Source organism: Labrus bergylta, chromosome 4, assembly GCF_963930695.1.
Source record: "Labrus bergylta chromosome 4, fLabBer1.1, whole genome shotgun sequence".
NCBI lineage: Eukaryota > Metazoa > Chordata > Actinopteri > Labriformes > Labridae > Labrus > Labrus bergylta.
In genome coordinates this window covers 19,317,840-19,339,756 of record NC_089198.1, presented here as the reverse complement: position 1 = coordinate 19,339,756, position 21,917 = coordinate 19,317,840, and the positions used below count along the sequence as shown (strand labels likewise).

Below are 21,917 nucleotides of genomic sequence, written 5' to 3'. Positions count from 1 at the left end.
AATGAATGAACAATCTTTTGAGGTTTTAATGAAACCTGCAGCAGACAGAGTCCCAACCTGGAATTTGTCTGCACATCCAAGAATACAGTAGATTAGAAATATTGTGTGCTGGGAATCCCTTTCTCCTCTCCTCTCCTCACAACTTATTAGGTTTTTGTTTTGACACTCACAATTCCTTCGTATTATCCCTTGTTCACAATAACAACCCCACACACCTCGACTCTCCAGATCAGTTTGCTCTGTTCGCTGTCACCACGTTTGTTGCCTGTTTATGCAGCCGACATCTGATTATCAGAGCTAATTCATCCAGTGTTTCACAGACTCCTTTTAAATGATTAAAACAATGAAAGTGTTGTTCATGTGCAGCATGTTCACTAGCTCTAAATAACACTGACTAGTGCATTATATGAAATAATTACACCAAAGCATGAATTTATTTGCATCGGTCATTGTTTCTCTAAATAGTCAGATAGGATACAAGTCGCTCTCATGTTCTCTGTCTCTCTCACACACAGACATGCACAGAAACACTCACATTGGTTGACTATGAAGTGCTCCATGCTCTCCTTGGTGCGGCTGGTGCTCCTCAGTCTTTGAATCGTCCCTCTAAGAGCCTCCTCCTGCTCTGACACACGCAGCTTCAGGGACAAGATCTCTTCATGCATGCATTGCTCCTACACACACACACACACACACACACACACACACACACACACACACACACACACACACACACACACACACACACACACACACACACACACACACACACACACACACACACACACACACACACACACACACACACACACATATAAAATGATATTCATTATTGAATTCTACTTGTTCTGGTTGAAAAGTTTTTCAAGGATAAGTCTGCTGATTTTTCTTAAGTTTTTTTTTTTCAACAAATCCTATCAAAGCGTATTTGTGGCATTCAAATACGCCACAAATACATATCCTGAGCCACACTGCTACTCTTTATTATTCCAGAGTCATCCTGCTCTCACTAACACAGTATATTCAGCAGAAGACAGTCGCATGGATCAAATGTACACATCTGATAAGAATTTGAAAATTGTTTGACCTTGTTTCAAAAGTGTATTATATATTAGTGACCAACACAAATACAAATAGATTTTATGTTTTTGTCTTTTCGTGTGAATTGTTTAAATGAACACAAATATAGTAAATCCACAGTCTTAGATTTTCAAAGCTCAGATTTTTTGTTTGACAAACCTTCTTCAGGTTTTGGACGGAAGAATCAGTGCTGGGCAAAGCTGCTCTCCAGAACATTTTCAGCAGAGACATCGCCTCCTCCAGGATCTGCCTCAGAGTCTTCGTGTTGGAGAGAAGACTCTTCACGCAGCCGAAGTCTAAGATCTGCATACAGAGCTCAGTGAGATCATGATCATTTCTTGTTATTGTTGTAAAAAACAAAAAAAAAAAAATATTTTGCTGCCTGGTTCTCACCAACTCATTGCTCTGCTTCTGTCCCGCCTCTTGCAACTGTGGGCCAAGGCAGGCCTGAAGAGTGGTCTCCATGCGCTGCACCAGGCTGCAGCCCTCGAGGACTTGCTGCTGCAGAGAGCTGAAGTCGTCCACATGACCGATGGCGTGACGGCCGTTGCGGTTTGCGAAGGATCCATCAGGGGCATCCCCCTCCAGCTCAGAGTGAGGGTCAAGAGGGTCTGCTGGACATAAATGATCGAAGATTGATTTTTGAAGGACACTGAGGAACATCATTGTACTTTTTAAAATGCAAGATTCGAGAAGGCAGGCAGGATAGAATAAAAACATGAGTTATTAAATAAGAGAGGTGGAAATGAATTATAGATGAAGCAACAGTCATGCAGGTCAGTTTGTTTCACACCATTGGCAGTGCTATGGCAGTCGTCCAGGTCTGAGTAGGGAGGACCAGGAGATCCACAGTTAAACAGACCAATGTCCCTGACAGGTGGAGACGGAGCCGGGTCTGTGGAGCACACACATACACAAACCAGGCTTGGACTCACAGCAAACCACACCACAGCACACTGCGCCTCACAAAGATTTTGACTAGTATTTTGTTAGCGTTGGATTCTCGAGTCCTCGGTCTCACCGTGCAGCAGCTGCCGCCTGTAAAAGTTTTCTCTCTGAGGGCTGGCAGTGAGGGCGGAGAGGGAGGGGGTGCGAGGAGAGACCACACCAAGCTTCTGCTCAAGCTGCTTGTGAAGCTCCAGCTGTTTGAGGGCGCTGTTTTCCTGGACGCTGGTTTGCAGCTGCGCTCGCAGACTCCTCACCTCCCCGAGCAGTTCCCCCAGCTCCACTGGCAGACCGGGAAGCTCACACAGGTAACCTGAGGACAAATCACAGAGATGCTTCTGCTTCAGTGCTCTTTGGGGTGTTTCACTCCACAACAATAACTCAATGAAACTTTAATACGTTTTTGTAAACACTTATTCAAGGCAAATGTGTTTTTTAAAGTGATATGAAGAATACAACTCAGTGAACCAGGGCTACCAAAGTGCCATTCTTGATACTATCACAAGACTGGTCCAAAGTTCAGAATTCCCAAACAAATCCTGTACACAGGAGCTTTGAAAAATCTATATTTTAAAACATGCACTAGTTTGATATGAATATACTGACTGTTGTTGGCCTTTGTGCTGGAGCACACACGGTCGTACACTTGTAGTTCACTCTGCAGGGAGTGGATAAGCTCTCTGCTCTCACAGAGCTGCTGCTGCAGCAGGGACACCTCGTGCTGGAGCCTGAGGACACACAAGACACATCAGAGAACAGACACGTTAACAAAGACAGCGTTGTTTCCATGATTAATGTGTCAGTTAGTGTCTGATTCACACACCGACCTGTTGGTTTTCTCCTGACTGTTCTGGCGTTCCTGCCTTAACATGTGGATCTGCTGGCCCTGCTCCTGACTGTGAGCCTGAAGCCGTCTCAGCTCCTCCTTCCACTGCTCCGCCTCCAACTCCGCTTGTTTCAAGCGAGCGTGCGCTGTAAACACCGCCTCCCTCAGCTGCACCACCTCCTCACAAGAATCTGAGGGGAAGAGGACAGACCAAAAGGTTTACAAACAAGTTCTAGAGAAAAATAATGTTTTAAAAAAACATTTTTTTTACATGACGTACCTGTGCTGGCCTGGATGCGTGACTGTAGAGCCAAGTTTTCCTCCTTCAGGACTCGAATCTCGTTGGACAGTTGAGTGACTGAGTCCAAGCCCTGAATGTAGATGTTTGTTGGGGCCCCTGGAAAAAAAAACATTCAACCTTGTGCTTGAAATCTTAGAAAGAAAGAAGTGACTTTGTTTGCAGTGATTGTTAATACTTAAGTACCTCCTTCATGCCTATAAGTTGCCAGTCTCTCTTCCAGCTGCTGTCGGAGCCTCTCGTTGGTCCTGATGGACTCCTCCAGGCGCTGACGGAGACACCTCACCTCCTGCAGGTGCTCCTCTATTAAATTCACACCTCATGACAAAGAATATAACAATATTAGAATCATAAATGTATTTGAATTGAGAATATAATTCAGCTATTACATCAGGTTAGAGGTTGTAGAGTCACACCTGCATGGCTGTCTCGCTGCTGGTGTCCAGGTGATCCAGAATAGCTTCCAACCTGCTGAACCATGTTTTCCATGTCCCACAGAGTCCCTCCCGTCACAAGACCTGAGTCAGACTTCAGCGAGTGGCTTCCGGGAATTCCACCCGGCTGATACTGTTGAAAGGCATGATGGGAAAGCTGGCTGTAGCTGCTGGAGAGGTCGTGCTTGTTGTGGGCTCCAGGTGAAAGAGGGTACAGAGGCTGGTCATGGGGAACTGCAAAGCCTGTCACCAATACAGAAAAGAGGGAAAAGGGAGATATTCAAATTCTGTCTTTGTTTCACACTTTTTTAGTTGTACTCCACACATGATGGCACACATCCCCCGACCCCTCACCCCTGTTCTGTTCATTCATCTGTTTGTAGAGTGTGTCCAGCTCGGGGCGCACAGCGATCACAGACAAGGCCCTGGGCTGGGGGTCAGAAGGGACTTCTTTACCCCAGGCGACAGGGCCAAAGGGGACAGAGAGGGAGAAGGAGACAGGCGGCCTGGAGAGGGCTGGAGAATGACAGGAAATGACATGTACAGAATATGAAGGAGGAGGATAGGGTAAAAATTATATACTTTTTTTGTTGCTTTCTGAGTCATATCCAGCTGTGAGTCCTGTACCTGTAGAGGACTGACTGTTCAAAGCCACAGGGGCTGAGCAGTGCATGTTGGGACAGCTGCTGGAGGTCTTGAGGAGACCATGAGTAGGAAGGAGGGACGGACGGGCTGAAGGGGGGGAGGGGGGGAAATGAAAAGTGAAGGAAAGAAAAAGAAATGCCCAGAGAGTAGAGTATATCAAAATAAAGATCAACAATACCGTCTTGTTCTGAGGCATGATGCTGCTCCTCCTGAAACTCTCTGGCATCTAAATCAGAGCACAGCTCCAAGTCCTCGTTGGTCCTGTACTCATCAGAAACCAGAGACGTTCGGTCTGATTGGTCCGTGGTCTCAGAGAGAGCCTGGCAGCTGGATGGGGTCTCTGGACGCTGCTGGAGCTTGGTGTGGAGGGACTCAATGATTTTGTCTTTGTGCTGGAGCTCCTTACTCAGCCTGCATGAACACAAGACACATCAGCTGTTTACACTCTGACATAGCAGTTCGACTTCACCTGACACACTTTACTGCACAACTATTCAAACAAGACATTTTACATGATACTTTTTATATCTGCCAACAACGAAAGAAGACAAAACATGACATTTTCTCTCAATCACAATCAAAGAAAAGTATAAAAAAGAAAGGTTTCTTTGAGTTCCACATGGAGGTGATAGCTACAGCTGTTTGTTGATTAATCAGTCATCCGACGATCAACTGTTGGTCAAACAAAACACGACATTTCATGTATAAAGATTTAACACATTTTATAAATCTCTGTTAATATAATGTAATATATAAAGTCTTTGCATTTAAAGAAACTCTGAAAGGCTTTCTAACACACATCTGATCTAGGTGGACCAATCTGCCTGGTCCGTTGTTTGATAGTTTTTAAGGTAAAGAATTGACAACAGTCTTGTTGCCCTTACTGTTTAAGTTTCTGAAGCATGAACTCCCGGTCTTTCTCCAACAGTACCCTAAAGAAAGATGTCTCTTTTGCTTGTCCTCGGCTTACAGAAAAAGAACACAGAGAGTCCCTGTATATGGAGCTGTTCTTAGACATCATAGACTTCCACAGAGGAGCCATCACACCGTCAGTAGAGTCCAGAAAAAACAAAGACAAAGTCCCTGATGCTCTACAGCGGGAGCTGAACATCCAGTGGATACGACAAGAATCTAAGTCCCCTAACCAAGACTTCTTATTCTTGATAGTTTTAATTAAATTGAAAGAAAATGACTTTCAGACTAGAACTCTTCTTCTTAGCAGGGTCCGACTGTGAGGTGACACCAGTGAAGGTTTGTCTCACACACACACACACACACACACACACACACACACACACACACACACACACACACACACACACACACACACACACACACAGAGCCTTTAAGCCCATCTGGTGGGACACATGTCAGTCTATTCAACTAAGGCAACTTAAGAAGAAGAAATCCATGCTGTTTCCAGGCCTGTGTGTGTGTGTGTGTGTGTGTGTGTGTGTGTGTGTGTGTGTGTGTGTGTGTGTGTGTGTGTGTGTGTGTGTGTGTGTGTGTGTGTGTGTGTGTGTGTGTGTGTGTGTGTGTGTGTGTGTGTGTGTGTGTGTCTGTCAGTGTGGATTAACAGCAACCTTCTGTCTCATCTCCACCATAAGGAGCCATGTGGACGGCTCCCCGCGTGCTGCAGTGTGTCACATGACACACATAACTAATCACAAGCTCTTCAGAGAAAGCTAACAACTACCGGTAAGTGGAGGTCCAACGAAAACAAAGCTATGCTAGGAGAGATTATATTGACCTCCTCTGCAGAGATTTAGGATTTAAGTCTTTCTAGATCTGTTTTTGTAATCTTACCTTGCACACGCTTTAAGATGTAACATATTAAAATTGTCCCAAGCAAATACACACATAGGCACATATTAATAAAATCATGCAGTCTCACCTTAAGGCAAGCAACTCATGGCCTGCCTTGTCATCATGGCTCTCTGCACGGTCGCCTTTGGGAATTCAATAAGAAAAAAACAGAGCACAGGACAAGATTATCAAAAACAATTTGGGTAAAAAAAGGCTGTGAAACTACAAAACAGTCTTTCTGTGTGAGTGGAGAGACGGGAGGTTTGCTTCTTACGTCCTCTGATCTTGGCGACCACTCTTTGTGCGAGGGCAGAGTTCTGTGCCAGCTGCTCTCTGAAGCTCTGACCCATGTAGTAGTCGATGTCATTGGACCGCAGCAGCTCCTCAAAGACCTGAGAGAGGTTACGATAGAGCAGGTTTAAGTGCATCAAACACTCCTCTGTTTCTGGTGTCTGGTAACATGTAATGTTTGATGCAGAAGGGGTACCTTGGTCGTGTCGCCCAGGTGCTGAGTGAGGATGTGACAGACTCCCTGCCCCTCCCTCATCCTCTGCCTCAGGTGAGACAGCTCTCGTGCCTGAGTCTGGATCAGAGAGTTGTACTTTCTGTAAGAGGGGAAAAAACAGGACAAACAGCAGGAAGCAAAGTATTAACAGGTAGTTTACGGAGCTACAAATTATATGATTAATCATCCCAGTGGTCATATGTTTACTGATTCTTAGTGAACAACAGCAAACCCTTACCAGCCCCCAACCCCGCCCACTATATAGTACATCTGCCTCTCTCTCTGTGCACCACTCACCCAGGCCAAGTAGCACACTTCCCCTCCTCTGCTTGACCTTTGCCATCCAGTCTGGAGCTCTTTAGCTGCGCCTCCAGTGATGCAACTCGTGCCATCAGCTCCTGGAGTTCACTGCCGGGCTTTGAGCCCGAGCGGATCCCTTGGGTGTCGGACATCCAGCCTTCATCCTCCTCTACACCACTAGGGGCTGGTGAGGTCTCAAAGGCCCAGTTTACCTAAACGAAATTGAGCAAAAATACTTTATGAGCCAGAATAATTCATGAAGGGCTTCCTTTTTTTAATTTTATTTAAGTAAAAAGAGTCTAGGGTAGCTGGTTAATGTCGCGGCACCTTCCGTGGGGTTCGCTCCAGACTGGAGGCGTAGTCACTGGTGGTCGACAGTGAGCGGACACGTAGCTGTAGCCCACGGATCACCTTGTGACACCGGGTCAGCTGTGAGCGCAGATCCTTGACCAGATGCTCCAGAGACGCTGACTCATCCCTCCCTTCATAAGCACCTCTGTTGTTACTGCTGCCAGGGTACCAGCTCCCGCCCACACCATCGTAGTCCTGCTGATGGGAGAGTGACGTGCACATCTCCAGGTCATCAAACTCTGGAGGATTGGAGAGATTGATGCTTGATTAAGGAGCTTTAGTCAGGTCATTTCAAAAGAAGAAGTGCGAAAGAAGGGTGTTGTCGTCTGAGAGAAGTTTGGTGTGTTTGTCACCTGGACTGCTGGCGTCTTCTCTCTCAGCCTCGTTCTCACTGCGACCACATGTCTCATAACCCAGATCCTGCAGATCCACCTGCACCTGCTTACTGGCCTGCTGAACCGATGTCTCCGCTGCAGAGAAAATGAGACAGAAACAACTTCACTCTTCCACACTTATTTGATCATGTTTTAGTTCTGATTTGTCTAAAAAAAAAAAAAACATGTCTGGATGCTTACTGAGCAGGTCTCTGTACTCCTTCAGTTGTTCAGCCTGAGCTTGCACTGTGGCCTCAGACACCATCAGTCTCTCCTGCAGCTCTCGGTTCTCCCGGTGGCTCAGATCCAGATCGGACTGGAGACAAGCCGCCTGCTCACGACGACCCTCCCCTATATCCTGCCAGAGTGCACCCACTTCACTGCTTTTGCCGGCTTGCTCGCTCTGCAACGACAAGATTAGGAAATTAGTCACAGCAGCAACTACAGGCCTGAAAGAACAACAAAAAAAACCCTCTACAGAGAGGCTGTAAACTGAGGTATCGAGAAGTTTGAGAGTCAAGGGGTGGGAGGCCTGGAGGCAGGGAGCTGAAATCTGCTTTGCTTTATTTACAGAGGTGAACAACAACCATAGCTAGATGTATCTACAAACTACAGCTCTTTTTCAAAATAAAATATTACTAGCTGTTTCTCTCTGCACCCTTGATTATTGATAGTATACAAATATTTTATTATTTATTTTTATAACAGCTCAGTACATTATTACTTAACACTTACTATCCCTTAAAATTGACTTATTCTACTACAATATATATATACGGTACTTTTTTCCTTCTTATTCACTTCAACACATTGTCTGATGGGTCATGTTGCTTGGAATTACTTGCAGTCTGATTTTAAACTGCAAAACGTAGTCACCCTGAATGTTTTTAAATCCTTAGTGAAAAGTTACGAAGTGTATCAAAGAGAAATGTTAACATGATGATTTAAATGCATCATGTGTTACCTTCACAGGCTGCTCTGTGTGGTGATGCGATGTGCACTGCTTCTTCACTCCCTCGTCGTTCAGAGAAACACACGGAGGACCTCTCTTGCCCAACAGCATTGGAGACATCTCCTCCTCCTCCTCCTCCTCTTCCTCCTCCTCCTCAAAATCGTCCTGATCTTCTTCCTCCTCCTCCTCCTCGTCCTCTTCCTGGATGAGACTCCTGTGATTCTTTTGAACTGCAGCTTTTCTTCTGCTTTCTTTAAGAGCCAGACTCTCCTGCTGTAATCTCTGCAGTGCACTCCTGGAAGGAAGATGGGGAGAAAGAAAAAAATTAAAGAACAGTCTCCCTCAAAACTTACAACAATATCCTCGTGAACAATCGAAGGATAGATGTTTCCTGAACTTTACAAAGTTACAAATATACACCTCATCTGAGACACAGAGTTGTATCCATTCCTTTCTAGCTGGAACTTCATTTCTTCAAGCTGGCTTTCAAGTGTCCTCTTTTCCTCTTCAAGTTGCTGTACATCTGCTCTGCGGGAAAGTAAACTCCTCATTGGTGCTCCTGTTACAGCCTCAGATTCACGAGCCTGCACAGAAAAGTCAGAAACATTTGACAGTTGTTATTCTATGTCAGTCTTGGATTTGGTAGAAAATGTTATCTTGACATCAGTTAAAAAACTGAAGCCTGAATTAAAGGGATCTTATATTGCGATGTAAACAGGAGTAACCTGAAAACGTCTGGCTGTCGCTTTATCATCCTCCTCTATGCTGTCGGAGAACTCGTCACTGCTGCCATCTTTATTTTCTCCCTCCTCTTCTTCTTCTTCCTCCTCCTCTGTGCTGAGCTCTGGAAACACACAAGTCAAATAAGGAGGAGCTTTTTTGTTGATTTCTTAATAATGTCCTCCTTTATTTTACATCCTCCCTCTCTAGCGTTCACTTTAGTTTACTTCAAGAAGACAGTCTGTACTCTGTAATCACCACTTTGGAAGTCATGGGACCAAAGGGAAATGTTATGTCACATACTGAAAACATACTCAGGGCAGGGCAACAAAGTGTGTGTGTGTGTGTGTGTGTGTGTAGGTATAGATGTGTTTATGGGAAGGGGAGGGACATATTTTAAACCATTATGGGCTTTGTATGGATATACACTTTGTACAGGTTGGTAGGGACTGTTTGCCAAACTTGGAAACATAACAGCATTTTATCTCTTCTGTTTTATTGAAGTGTTTCACACACACACTCACTCCTAGCTGAGTTCTGCCAGGAAGCAGAGGCTCAGTGGAAATTGGCAGGAATTTAAAGGAAAAATGTTTTACATAATGGGATCTAATAATACACAGCAGACACACACAACACACTACACAAAAACTGTGTATGCTTTGTGTGTCAGAAGTGTATTGGTCTGTTTCTTTAGTTACATACCTATGTTTGGGACTTATTATTCATCCTCAGGAGAAGTTCAAATCGATCTATCACTACATACAAGTCCAACCTACAACTCATATGTAGTATGAGTATGAGAGTTGAATATCTGATGTGTCTTTGTGTGAGTGTCAGGGCAGTAAATTCATGGAGAGTAACTGCTGTTATTATTGATTGAACTATGTGCTCTGACAGCACTGACTGACCATGAGGCCTTGTTTACTCACGGCTGCACTACAAACTATCCACACACACAACATGTTTAACTGTGCAGGTTCATAGGTTTACCTCATGTTTACTATTATATAATGTTTTTTTTGTTCACTATATGGGATATTGTGTAGAACGGGCTAATATCAGCTTCCTTTATTTGGTGGATATTGTATTCAGTGTGGTGAGTATTTCACTTTGACTTTACAGCAGAACAGCCATGCAAACATTGAAACACCATGCCACAGTTTCATGCATGTGGGAGCAAGGACATGAAGGAAAAACACTGATTTGAATTGGGACACTTTGTTAATAAACAATTATGTAGATATTATATTACAAGCGATTTATGTTCAGTATTAAGTGCTGAAAATATCTCAAACTTCATTTTAATTTGTGACACGTTTTCTCGTGGTTAAAGACCATTTGGGAAAGCTATGGATGACATCATTATCTACTTTCAGGGTGTAGAAAGATAGAAGACTGTGGGTTGATCTCTGGGGAGAGAAGGGAAATGTATCAAGGATCAGGAGAGGGATATCAGGGTTGGGATATTGTAACGGTTAAGTCCCAATCATACACAACAAACAGATCTCCTGTTGACAGAAAGCGAACCAATTTTATTGTGGTTGCATGAAAAATACAAAAAGAAATGTTGACAAAGATTCCATCTCTGAGGCTAGACGAGAGCTCAGGGCAAATAATCCTGAGAAAATGTTCTCTACCCTACTATAAATATTGAACGGGCAAGTATCATATCTGGCATTCACTTCTCATGTGATTTATAGTGAGCACAGAGCAGACAGTAAAATTACTTATTAATATATTAGCCTATCAAAGGCTAGACAGCTAAAGCTAAAACAGTACATACTCATTACTCATTGCTGCTGGGGCTGGCCTACTGTTTCATGCATATCTGTCTGACTAAAATGTAACTAGGGTTTATAAACTGTGTATGAAAGCCATCAATGGTGTAGCTGAAGAGGAGGAAAACACTTGGCCATCTTTTATGTTCTGTGTCTTGGGCCTTGGTAAATGTGCACATCCTGTTACAAACAGATGATATAAAACAAATGATGGATGGTGAGAGGTTTCACTGTAAGGCATGAGCTTGAGTCTCTCCACATGACGGGACTTCACTGTGACAGTAAGGCTGGAAGAGTGACACCGGTGAGAGACAGTACACAGAAATGGCAATACAGAACGATCGCACTGCAAAGCAATACGCAGGCAGCTCTCATGAACAATATCAAAAACATATTCACACCACACTCACAAAATAGATAAATAAACAATAAGACTTTGGGTTGCACTTTGCCACTTCATACCGCTGAGGTTAATCTCGACAGGCTTCTGCTACTGTGAGTAGTGCTTGTGCTGTTCTGACGAAGCTGTCTGCAGACTGACGGTCAAACTTTTGTATTTTCAGTCACTCTTCAGAGCAGATTTACCTAAATAAGCTTGACTTAAGGACTACATGCTTTTCTGAAATTGAACAATAGATTCTGCAGACAGCTCCGTCTCACATAAATAGTGCCAGTGACACATAAACAGTGCTGTGTTCAAACAGTGCCCCCTGCAGCCCTGGAGGCTGGACCCTGCCCATCCCCACCTCCAAAGTCGGGCGGCCTTTTAGATGCCCGCTCCATCAGAAGGGCCATGTTTCGGGTCCTTGCAAGAACCTCCTCCAGCTGTGTGCGCAGCGCCTGAACTGAGTCCAGCTCAGTGTGCAGGGCCTGGATCTTCTCTGAGCTGAAGACGAGGAAGAAATTGTTTTTAAAGAAGACAAAAAAAAAAAAAAAACCTGCAACTTGAGTGTGTTCACAAGAAACTAGGACCAGGGTGCAGCTGCTCCACTTACCTGTCACTCTTAGTGTGAATGTGTGCCAGATTTTGGTATAATCTCTTTTCTGCCTTCAGGGCATTGTTCAGCTTGTTGTACTCTGAAACAAGCTGCTCCAGCAGACACTAGATCGAAATGGCAAGGAATAACAAATGCATCATAAAGCAGTACAAAAGGCCAAGTGCAGCATAACTCAGCTAAAAATGAAGTAAAATCTTACTTGATGATCCGCGTTGTCCGCTCTTGTAGCCTGCTGGTGAGACAAAGACAGACGCAGAGCAGAGAGCTCCTTCTGCAGAGAGGAAACAGACATTTGATTTGTGGGAAAAATAAACAACGATCAGTTCGTGAAGCATCAGTGGGTCCAGACACGCACCTGAGCCTCCCTCTCCTTCTTCAGCACCAGTTGCAACTCCTCCTGCAGAGCATTTATTTCTGCATCGCTCTCTTTAGAGGACGGCAGCATGGTCTCTTCTTGATTCTGCATCAGCTCCTGGTGAATTAAGTCTACTGTGAGAATCAGGTGTACAGGATATCAGGGGTATATAGAAAAAGGAGGGAAAATGCACCGAAAGATACCTTTATGAAGGCTTCTTTCTCTTTGAGCAGACTCCGCAGGTGCTCTGTTTCTCCTCCCATCATCTCTCTCTCCTTTTCTCGTTTCAGCACACACAGCTCCTGCTCTCTTAATGACAGCTGTCTGCGCAGCTCCTGCAGCTGACCTGTCTGCTCTGTGATCACAACCGAGAGCCTGTAAGAGTAGTCCTAGAAGAAAAAACGCCAAAAGTTGAGGACTTCTGATGTTATTTTTTTCTTCCAAGCTGCCTTTCTTTCCGGTAACCTACCTGCAGATACTGGTCTTTGGAGCTCAGAGTGTTAAGCATGTCCTGCACCTGAGCCTGGTGTTCATTCGACTGACGGCTGCGGTCTGACAGAAGCTCTTCAAAGAGTTTCTCCTTCAACGCCAGTCGAGCTTTCAACTCCTCTACAACCTCAGAAGGACCAGCATGAACTCTGGCAACTAGGGCAGCTGTCAGATCCTGAACACACACACAAAAAAACACACACCCAGGAAAGGCTGTGTCAGCACATCTGCTGTATTTGAGAAAGTGGAAAAACAAGTAGCACAGGTTTGTGGAGCCTTTTTTAACAGGCTTTTGAAAAATACACATGAAACAATTGGAATCCCTGACATTAAAGCCATAAATGTAAATGAATGTGTGTGTGTTACCTGTGTCTCCTGACTGCGTGCCTGTAGGGCTGCCTGTAGCTGATTGATGATGGTGTCTTTTTCTCTCTGAGTGCCTCTCTCCTTCTCCTCGGTCTGCTGCTTCAGCCACTGCAGGTTCCGGTATGCCTCGGCTGCCTGCTCCAGCTCCAGCTCTTTACTGCGCACCAAGCCGTCCAGACTCTGACGGTCGAAAAGCAAAATACCTCATTAATGTCACAAATGAATACATGACAAACCCAAGTCAAGAGAGGTTCTGGCTTTTTACACTCAAATCAATAAGGCACATTCACCTGACAAGTATAGATAAATACCTTATTTCAAGATGACTGAAACTAGATGTTGGGGCTTGACAGGTGAATTTGCCTTATAATTAGTGTGATAATGTGAGATATTGACTAGAAATTTGACAAAAATACATTTGCTAATATTTGAGTTTTTGCAGTGCACAATCAAACATAGAAGCAAAGACATTCATAATGTAATGTCACTAATTACCAGTCGGAAGGTTTTGCAGTTTTAAATCTCTGAAATGTTGCTTTACCTAAAAGTAAATTTACTCCTACTTGCAGATGAGTTGTTATCCAGATGTAAGACCAGATTTGGAGGGGTTAATCAGAATCAGAATCAGAAATACTTTATTAATCCCAGAGGGAAATTCGATCCTTACAGTTGCTCCAAAATAAACAATATAGCAGTAGAAATATAGTAATAAAAACATTATTAAAATAGAAAATGGAATATAAGTAAGATATCAATAATAGGTACAAGAAATATTTACACAAATAAGAGTCAGATGGAATATATACACACATTTTCAAGATTATTGTACTGTTTGTTTCAATATTGCACTTTGTTATCATGGAGATATTATTCATTATTATTATATTGCAGTTTTAATAAATAATGAGTAATAGTTTTCAGTTATTTAAAAAAAAAATTTTTAAGGCTGAAATAGTCCTGGGTCAGACGGAGTGTTTGTCACTCAAAGGGAGGAGTTCTCAAGTTTGATGGCCACAGGCAGGAATGACCTCCTGTGGCGTTCTGTCTAACCTCTCATCTAACCCCTACACTCTGAGATGTTTGTAAGTTGGGTGTTAAGCGTACCGTGATGGTCTCCTCGTTGTTGGACAGAATGCAGCGCAGTCTCTCCAGGTCTCGCTCTTTCTCCCTGAGGGCCAGCTGCAGCCTCCTCACCTGCTCCTCGCGCTCCTCCACGCAGCGAAACTTGTCATCAATAGAGCGCTGCAGAAGAGGGGGAGGAAGGCACTTAGCTGCTATTCTGGGCACCCTGAGGTGTGAGAATCATTCTCACCCAGATATTCATCATGTTCTTGTTCAGTTTTCAGTTTGGTAGTTAACAGTGAGAATGAGCAGATGGGGAGTGTTAGAGGCCCCTGGTCCCACACGTCTGGGTATAAAGATGACATTTTGTTCCATCATCTAACTTTAAAGGAGATGTTGATCATTTTATGCTATTTCTACTCTAAGATATTTTACAGTTAGTTGAGCCATTTTATGCTGACCTAATAGTTTAGCAGGCCTTTGCATTACTGTACACTGCCTTTTCATCTGCTGCAAGATGCATGCTTAGCTCTTTTCTGAGGTTAAGCCTCACTGCAGTATACAGGAATCAGTCCGTATTCAACGCAGTGACCCATATAGTTATGTGTATCAATATGCCATTTATTTCTGTCTATATGAATGTTTCTAAGTGTTTGTGTGTGTGTGTGTGTGTGTGTGTGTGTGTGTGTGTGTGTGTGTGTGTGTGTGTGTGTGTGTGTGTCTTACCTCCAGAGCTCTGTCTCTATCTTTAACCCTCTCTTTAAGTTTCTCCAGTAGAGCATCTCTTGGTTTGGAGCTTCCTGCTGAGTCTAACATCTCAGAGTACTCCTACAAAACAATCGTGTACAGTGGAATCAGAAATGTTTGCATGCGCTATCTAATTTCTGACTGTATGAATTAAGGGGGGGGGGGGGGTTGGTTGGTTGTGTGGTTAACCTGTAGTTGTTGCTCCTTGTCCTCCAGAGAGTGTTTGAGCTGTGTGATGCTCCTCTCTTTCTCCTGCACCAAAGTGTTTCTCTCTGCCTCGCTCTCCTTCAGAGCGGATTCTTTGGCTTGAAGATCAGAGCGAGTTTTCTGAAGGGCGCTGCGCAGGTCCTGAAGGACAAACATGAGGTGGTTAGACATGCTATAATGTTCAATACTATGAGACTTCTCTCAAAGGCTTGCTTTAGCCATACATGAAAAAAAATACACCGTTACCTGGTTGTGTTTCTCAGTGACCTCCCTGTGCTGCAGAGCTTCCTGCAGATCAGAGTTGAGTCGATCCTTAAACTGCACCAGGTCCTCTCCTTGTCTCTGGCTCTGCCTCAGACTCCTCTGGCTGGCCTCCAGCTCCAGACCAAGGGAGAACAGGGAGCTCTGCACCCCCACCAGCTCTGCTTGCAGGTGGGCAAGAGTTAAGGACTCACTGACCCCCTCTGGAGCCTGAAGACAGAGGGACCACAGACACAAGTTTAGCATGTCATCCATGTGGAGAGAAGAATATAATCATTGATAAAGAAACATCGAGGATTAGCTTGCACCAAGTCTCACCTTGCATTTAGAGAGCTGGTTGTGGTGAGCCATTTCTCTCAGCTTACACAGCGTGGTGTTCTGCCCTTCAATCAGCTGGTACAGCTCCTGGGCCTTGAAGCAGAATAAATCATGGATATAAGCACCTTCTAAACACTATTTATCTACCACCTCAGGTAAAAACAAACACTCACCTCGCAGTCTTTGCTGCCGATGGACTCCGTTAGACCCTGAATGGTTCTTTCTTGACTCTGAGCCGCCTGACGGATTGAACGCAGCTCACACTCCATCTCATTAAGCTTCTCCTGCAGCTTCTGTAACACAGAGACGATTATCGCTGTGAGGCTCTCATCAGATGTGCATTTTTATCTAACTGTAATGAGGCATTCTCAGAGTGTCTTACCATATTGTTGGCCTCACTCTCGTGGATCTTTGCCTGCAGGGATTGGACCTGGAGCTGGGCCTTCTGCAGCTCACTCACACACTGACCAGCTGCACACTCGTACTGGTTTAGTTGGCTTTGCTGCTCTTCAACCAGGCTCTGTAATGAATTTCAATTCAGTTCAATGTCATTCAGTTTCAAGTTTAGTTTTGTGACCTAATGCATAACTTTTGTGTGTGATTTAGTTTGTTTCAAATTCATGAAAAATACAGAAGCTGCGGGCTGGATATCTTTCACAATGGATTGTGTAATACATGTTCACCATTTAGATACTCTGCTCAGTCACGTGTGTACTTTGTAAAAAGCTATAAGTGCCTCTGAAGTGGTGCGAGAATGTCTGCACGCATGAGTTAACATAAGAAAGTGCTCACAGGCACTATCATCATTACATAACAAGCGTATACACGCTTCTAACTTTCAGTGACAAGAGGAAGGACGTCATTACAATAAGCTGATTTATACTTTTACTAGCCAAGATCTATTTGTGTTTCAAAGCAGAGATTACATTAAATTTAGATTTTTTTTTTTTTTTGCAAAGGAATGATTCATTTAACATTTCATTAAATAGCATCATTGTCCTAGCCAACCACTGTTGCGATGACATGGGTGGCCTGACTCTGCGTGGATCACTTTGCCTCAAGGGTTCTGAGTGAAAATAGGCCAATAGTGGAGTCACTTTGTCTTAATGTCACCCTACATCTAACCTACTTCAGAGAGCGGCCCTGGCTCCAACAAAATTCTCTCGTATTCCTCAAAAAGCTATCCCAAAGAATTATTGTCTTGTAGAGGAGAGATTTTATTTTTTTGCACACAAGCATAGATGCACACTTATGCGGGAAATCCTGTGTTGCAGCATGCAAGTTTAGAAACAGGAAATACAAGGAGACTGTGTCTGCAGGCCGTGATCTTAAATGTGGATCCTAAAGTCTATCTAAATGTATATGGTTAAATAAGCAATTTGAATTGTACTTATTTTACATGTTTACATTCACATTATGATTAAATATAACTGTGCTCTCCTTTTACTACATGCTGGCTGCTCTTATGACATGACTACTGACCTCTCACTCACACTCTGTCAAACACACATTAGGTAATTAGGCCATTTCCTGTGTTACAGCTTACCTACACACCTGACTGCTCATGTAATGTGTTCCCACACATAGACAACTAACTCCCCCCCCACACACATAAACACACACACACACATAATAAGCATTGGAGCTCAAATCCTCCTGGGCATGAGGTTTTGGAAGAGGCTGTGGGCAGGATTTAAGTGCCTGACAGCGGGATTATGGGGCTAATTACGCTAAAAAAAATAGTGAGAATAATCATTTTGTGGGCAGGCTGCACTGTGTGTCTGTCAAACATCCAAGTTTGTTGATCGGTTCGTTCATACTGCCGCAGAAGGGAGATAGCAGAGGCAAAATTCACCACTCCTGGATGCCATTTTTCTGCAGAAGTAAAAAGATTCCACATATTCAGATTCATCACCATCCTCCCGAACGGTTTAGTACCTGGTGAGGAGGTGGGCGAGGATACTCTTTGTACAAATCTTGCATTAATTCTTCCATGTCAGCCAGATTCAGATTCTGAATGCTGAAATGGATCAGGGGGGTCTCCAGCTCAGGTGTTCTTATGTGGTTGTCTCTTTCTCCAATTTGAGTTTCATAAGAGAATCCCAGAACAGGATTAGGGAGGTCCAGTCTTAGGCCTCCGTTACTGGAGCTCCGTCTGAGGAGGACTGGCAGCTTGCTCCCCTTAGAGCTCCGGACCGGTCTGTAGATGGTGTAGCTCTGCAGCAAACACAAAGCCAGAGAGAGGCTGGGTCCGGGTGAGGCTGGGTCATGTGAGGCTCCCGCGCGCTCCTCAGAGAGAGAGTCGTATAACCGATCATCAATAGGGTCCCTTGGGGAGCTGAGGAGTCCATCCGTTAAGCCTCCAGGGTGGATATACTCCTCGGTTGTCTCCAAGGATGCTATGGAAGGGCTGGAGCTGGCTTGTCCTGCCAGGGTGCGATCGCTGTCAGACTTCCTTGAGGGGTCCTGAGAACCAGGGACCAGAGTCAAAGAGGAGGGGGCTTCTTCTGAATCCTCCACATGTTTCTTCTCTCCTGCTTCTCCTGTCACACTCCCTCCGATAACACTGGCTGAATATCTGGTTGACGGCCCGCAGGAAATACTTCTTGCCAGCTTCCTTGGCACCTTACAAACAGCTTCATAGTCCGAGTCTGCAACTCGCCAATACGAACATCCACGACACTTCCTGGGTGTGCTATGTACACATCGATGTGAGCCTGCAACTGTTACCTCTGAACCCGCACCTACAGCACACTGAGGGTAGTGGTGCTGAGAGTCGAGACCGTCCTCGGCCCAGGACTCATACAAAGAGTAGACCATGTCGTCTTGGAGCAGGGCGCAGTACTTGGCATGAGTGAGACCTGAAATGTCCACCATCCCATCTCCTGGTCCTTCATTACCCCCAGTTATTGTTACAGCACCCTCCTCTGAATTAGTTTTTCGGTAGAGACCTCCAATGCAATGCCTCAGCCGATGTTTCTCCTGTAGGAGCCGCTGCAGCCTCTCGATGGACAGTGCCTCTACTCGGGCAATCACTGTGTCAAAGCGATACATGCGGTCCAGCATGAAGGTGCACTTAGAGCAGGCGAACTCTCCTCTGCCATCCCGGGTCAGCTCTTGCCCGAGGGCGTGAGACAGCAGCACCTGCAGATTGAGTTTGGCAGTGGGGTGGAAGATCCATCGTCGCTGGTTACCACAGAGCTCCCGTCCACAGATGCGACACGTTTCCTTCATCTTGAGATCAAGCATTCCCCGGGCTTATAGTTATCAAGGAGGGGATGAAAATGTAATTTACTATCTGACACCTGAATCCTTGTGATGACTCACAGGTAAAACTGAGAAAGAGCTCAAGGTCCAAGCTGTTTCAGTGTAAACATGTTTAAGAGCAGAAAAAAAAATACTGAAATAGTGTGAAACTCCTCATGGGATCAGTCCTTTTTCATTTCATTAAATTGAATGGCTTAACAAAAAATATGATGAGGTAGACAAGAGGAATACATTGCAGATGCTTGTTGAGAATGGTTGCATGTGTTTCTTTGCAGGCTAAAAAAAAAAAAAAAAAAAGAGGCAAAAATCGATTCATAAATGCTGTGACGATCAATGAAATGAATCAGCCCAGAAAATCTTCATTGATTTTGCTGGAGGTGCAGGTGCAGCGGGAATATGACGCACTCCTCCTACGGGGAAGTCACGTTAAGGTCTCATCGATCAGATTCAGTATGAATCGGTCTCCCGTCCTCGCGCTTTCACACAACCAACAGCATCGCAGTCGCTCCTGCACCATCGAGACGGCTGCGATGGACACACGAGCCGCACCGCACTCCGTCAGGACTCTCCTGTCCGAGGGGAAAGGTAATTATCCGCTGTCCTTTTCCAGGACACAGAGCAGTAACAGGAGTGCTGGGACGGTCCTTTAAGTCTTTACCCGGTGTCTGTGTCCGAAGAGGCGACTCTTCAGTCATTGCAGAGACTTTACTGACAGCCACAGAGGCAGACACGCGCTCACCGGGCTCGGTCGGAGATCCTCCCGGCTGATAACGATGTGGCTGCCTGAACCAGACCTGCAGCAATGGAGCGAACCATTAGGTGGATACGGGGGTGGAGGGGCCCGGTGCTGCCTCACATAGCATCCCTTTTGAGTACCCGTCATTATATCGGATAGAAATTGTATTTTTTTTCTTAAAGAAATTATTTTAAAATGTAAAGCCAGCGAATATCAGCTTTAGTTTTGGTTTAAGCTGTAAGGAAAGAAAGTGACGCTCCCCTAGCGGTCTGTGATTCTCTCCTGCCCGGTTTACTCTGCTCCGTTCGCCTGACTGAACAGGTGAAATGCTCAGTAGCATGGTAACATTAGTGACGCTCTGTAAAATTAATAAAACTGAGCAGCCAGACAGCTCTTATCCTATTGTATTATAAAAATTATTTATAGGGGCACAAACATAAAACACACTACAAGGTTTACAATGTTAGTCTATGTATAGTACAGCCTGATTATTTCTGTGATAGCTGGCAATATTATATTGCCTACAATATTACAAAATAATAATTTAATACAGAGTTTATATACACACTATATGTTCTTTTCAAAACAATTTCATGTGAGCAAATTAATTATAATATTTTCATCTTTATGATACAATTCTGTTTAAAACAGAATCATATCTACACAGCATAACGTGAGAGCAACAGTAATATATTTGCTATAAAACCCTCACAGCCTGGGCTTGACTAGAACCACTTCCAATTCTTCAGTACATCAGTCAAACTGCACTGTTATGAAACAAAACATGCAAAACAAACCTTTTGTGTGTGTGTTGAAATAAGCATCAACCATTGACTTACCGGTATTTGTCTTTCTGCAATAATCTTGCAGGATTGTGGTAATGGGATATTGAACTATACAGGATTACTGCTTTATTTTTTAAACAACAGAGCAATACAATCAATCCCATTCCTGTTCTGTTTCTGTTCTTGTGTCATGACTGACCTTAAGTCCTTCTTTAGTATTATATCAGGCAAGTTGAAATGATGTTTTCTCTGCTACACACAACGGTCAGTGAGCAATAAGCCGGTTACCAAGACAACACATGTAGAGCAGTTAAAGATGGCTGACATGTTGTCAGGTAAAGAAAGCCTGAGGTTATAAATGAAAAGAGGTCATAACCATACTGGCAGCATAACAAAGGCCATGCTTGATAGATTATAATGTTGATAATCAACACATGTTGGGAGTCAGTTTTTCCTGTTTATTGTCAAACAGTCTTAAAGATTCATAATAGTAGTTTTATCTGTAATCATACAGCAGTGGGGATTTTTGGCCTTTAAAAGCCCCCAGATCAGCCCAGTGTAACAAAATGTGCTTTTGCTTTAGGATAAGTGTTATTTGTATTTGCTGTTGCCATGGTGCAGGTAGTTCAACAATGACTCGATTGTGATGTTCAAACAACTAGGCCTTTCTCACACATCTCATTGCAGCATCTCATCTCTGCAGTGACCAGAATCTTGTTTTTCCCAAGGGCGCACAAACAGATGGTCATGCTTTCACGCTGTGACTTCCAAGCAGATAATGCCAGCCTAAAAATACCTGGTTGATATACTTTCACCTTTAAAACAGTTATTTACTTCAGAAGTGCAGTGAGTCAGCGTGGTCAGAGCTTAACTGTTTGTTAATTCTTTCTAATTCACGTGTTTGTTCGTATTTGTCTTAGGATGGTGACAACTACCTATTAAGGATGCACATAATCTGCAGTATAATGTCTATAAATACACACCAGTGTCAAAATGTATGATTCATTTAGTGTTAACATTGTAAATAATATCCTTGAAAGGAGAAACCCTGGAGAGGATTGTGTCAAGAAGTCTCAGATGACACTGTCTTTCCCTCTATCCAGACATACATTTGATCTAAATGTCTGTGTTGTCTGGGGATCTCATTAAGAGCTCTTATGCTGTGTGACTGTCTGAAAAAGCACAACCTGATATCAGTGTCGAGGTCGCACAGCTCTCAAAGGTCAACCTGACATATCGACCACCCCGCTGAAATCAGACCTGCTAAACTGCTAACCAGCGAGATGTCTGCATGCACACACGCGCTTATGGA

At 44.1% G+C, this 21,917-nt stretch overlaps 1 protein-coding gene across 7 annotated transcripts in view; it reads right to left on the bottom strand.

Moving 5' to 3' along the window:
• The window catches only part of LOC109984098 (myomegalin-like), a 44,686-nt gene that overhangs the window by 4,570 nt on the left and 18,199 nt on the right, over positions 1-21,917 (bottom strand). The window contains exons 1-38 of one of the 7 annotated variants that reach the window (XM_065953968.1): positions 17,756-20,325; positions 16,200-16,337; positions 15,991-16,110; positions 15,818-15,910; positions 15,485-15,709; positions 15,221-15,379; positions 15,011-15,112; positions 14,327-14,464; positions 13,223-13,402; positions 12,837-13,031; positions 12,571-12,756; positions 12,368-12,484; positions 12,212-12,283; positions 12,010-12,116; positions 11,761-11,900; positions 9,242-9,360; positions 8,937-9,100; positions 8,529-8,811; positions 7,766-7,967; positions 7,544-7,660; positions 7,167-7,429; positions 6,837-7,051; positions 6,522-6,639; positions 6,309-6,426; positions 6,123-6,177; positions 4,407-4,639; positions 4,211-4,315; positions 3,938-4,099; positions 3,566-3,826; positions 3,336-3,467; positions 3,132-3,248; positions 2,853-3,042; positions 2,632-2,753; positions 2,102-2,338; positions 1,874-1,975; positions 1,474-1,694; positions 1,240-1,383; positions 536-674 (exon numbers count right to left, since the gene is read on the bottom strand). In XM_065953968.1, the coding sequence (XP_065810040.1) occupies positions 536-674; positions 1,240-1,383; positions 1,474-1,694; positions 1,874-1,975; positions 2,102-2,338; positions 2,632-2,753; positions 2,853-3,042; positions 3,132-3,248; positions 3,336-3,467; positions 3,566-3,826; positions 3,938-4,099; positions 4,211-4,315; positions 4,407-4,639; positions 6,123-6,177; positions 6,309-6,426; positions 6,522-6,639; positions 6,837-7,051; positions 7,167-7,429; positions 7,544-7,660; positions 7,766-7,967; positions 8,529-8,811; positions 8,937-9,100; positions 9,242-9,360; positions 11,761-11,900; positions 12,010-12,116; positions 12,212-12,283; positions 12,368-12,484; positions 12,571-12,756; positions 12,837-13,031; positions 13,223-13,402; positions 14,327-14,464; positions 15,011-15,112; positions 15,221-15,379; positions 15,485-15,709; positions 15,818-15,910; positions 15,991-16,110; positions 16,200-16,337; positions 17,756-19,066 (7,102 nt within the window). In that variant the 5' untranslated portion in view covers positions 19,067-20,325. Of the gene's footprint in view, positions 1-535; positions 675-1,239; positions 1,384-1,473; positions 1,695-1,873; positions 1,976-2,101; positions 2,339-2,631; positions 2,754-2,852; positions 3,043-3,131; positions 3,249-3,335; positions 3,468-3,565; positions 3,827-3,937; positions 4,100-4,210; positions 4,316-4,406; positions 4,640-6,122; positions 6,178-6,308; positions 6,427-6,521; positions 6,640-6,836; positions 7,052-7,166; positions 7,430-7,543; positions 7,661-7,765; positions 7,968-8,528; positions 8,812-8,936; positions 9,101-9,241; positions 9,361-11,760; positions 11,901-12,009; positions 12,117-12,211; positions 12,284-12,367; positions 12,485-12,570; positions 12,757-12,836; positions 13,032-13,222; positions 13,403-14,326; positions 14,465-15,010; positions 15,113-15,220; positions 15,380-15,484; positions 15,710-15,817; positions 15,911-15,990; positions 16,111-16,199; positions 16,338-17,755; positions 20,326-21,917 lie in introns of those variants that run through there. The other 6 variants (XM_065953964.1, XM_065953965.1, XM_065953970.1 and 3 more) reach the window with 6 other exon arrangements.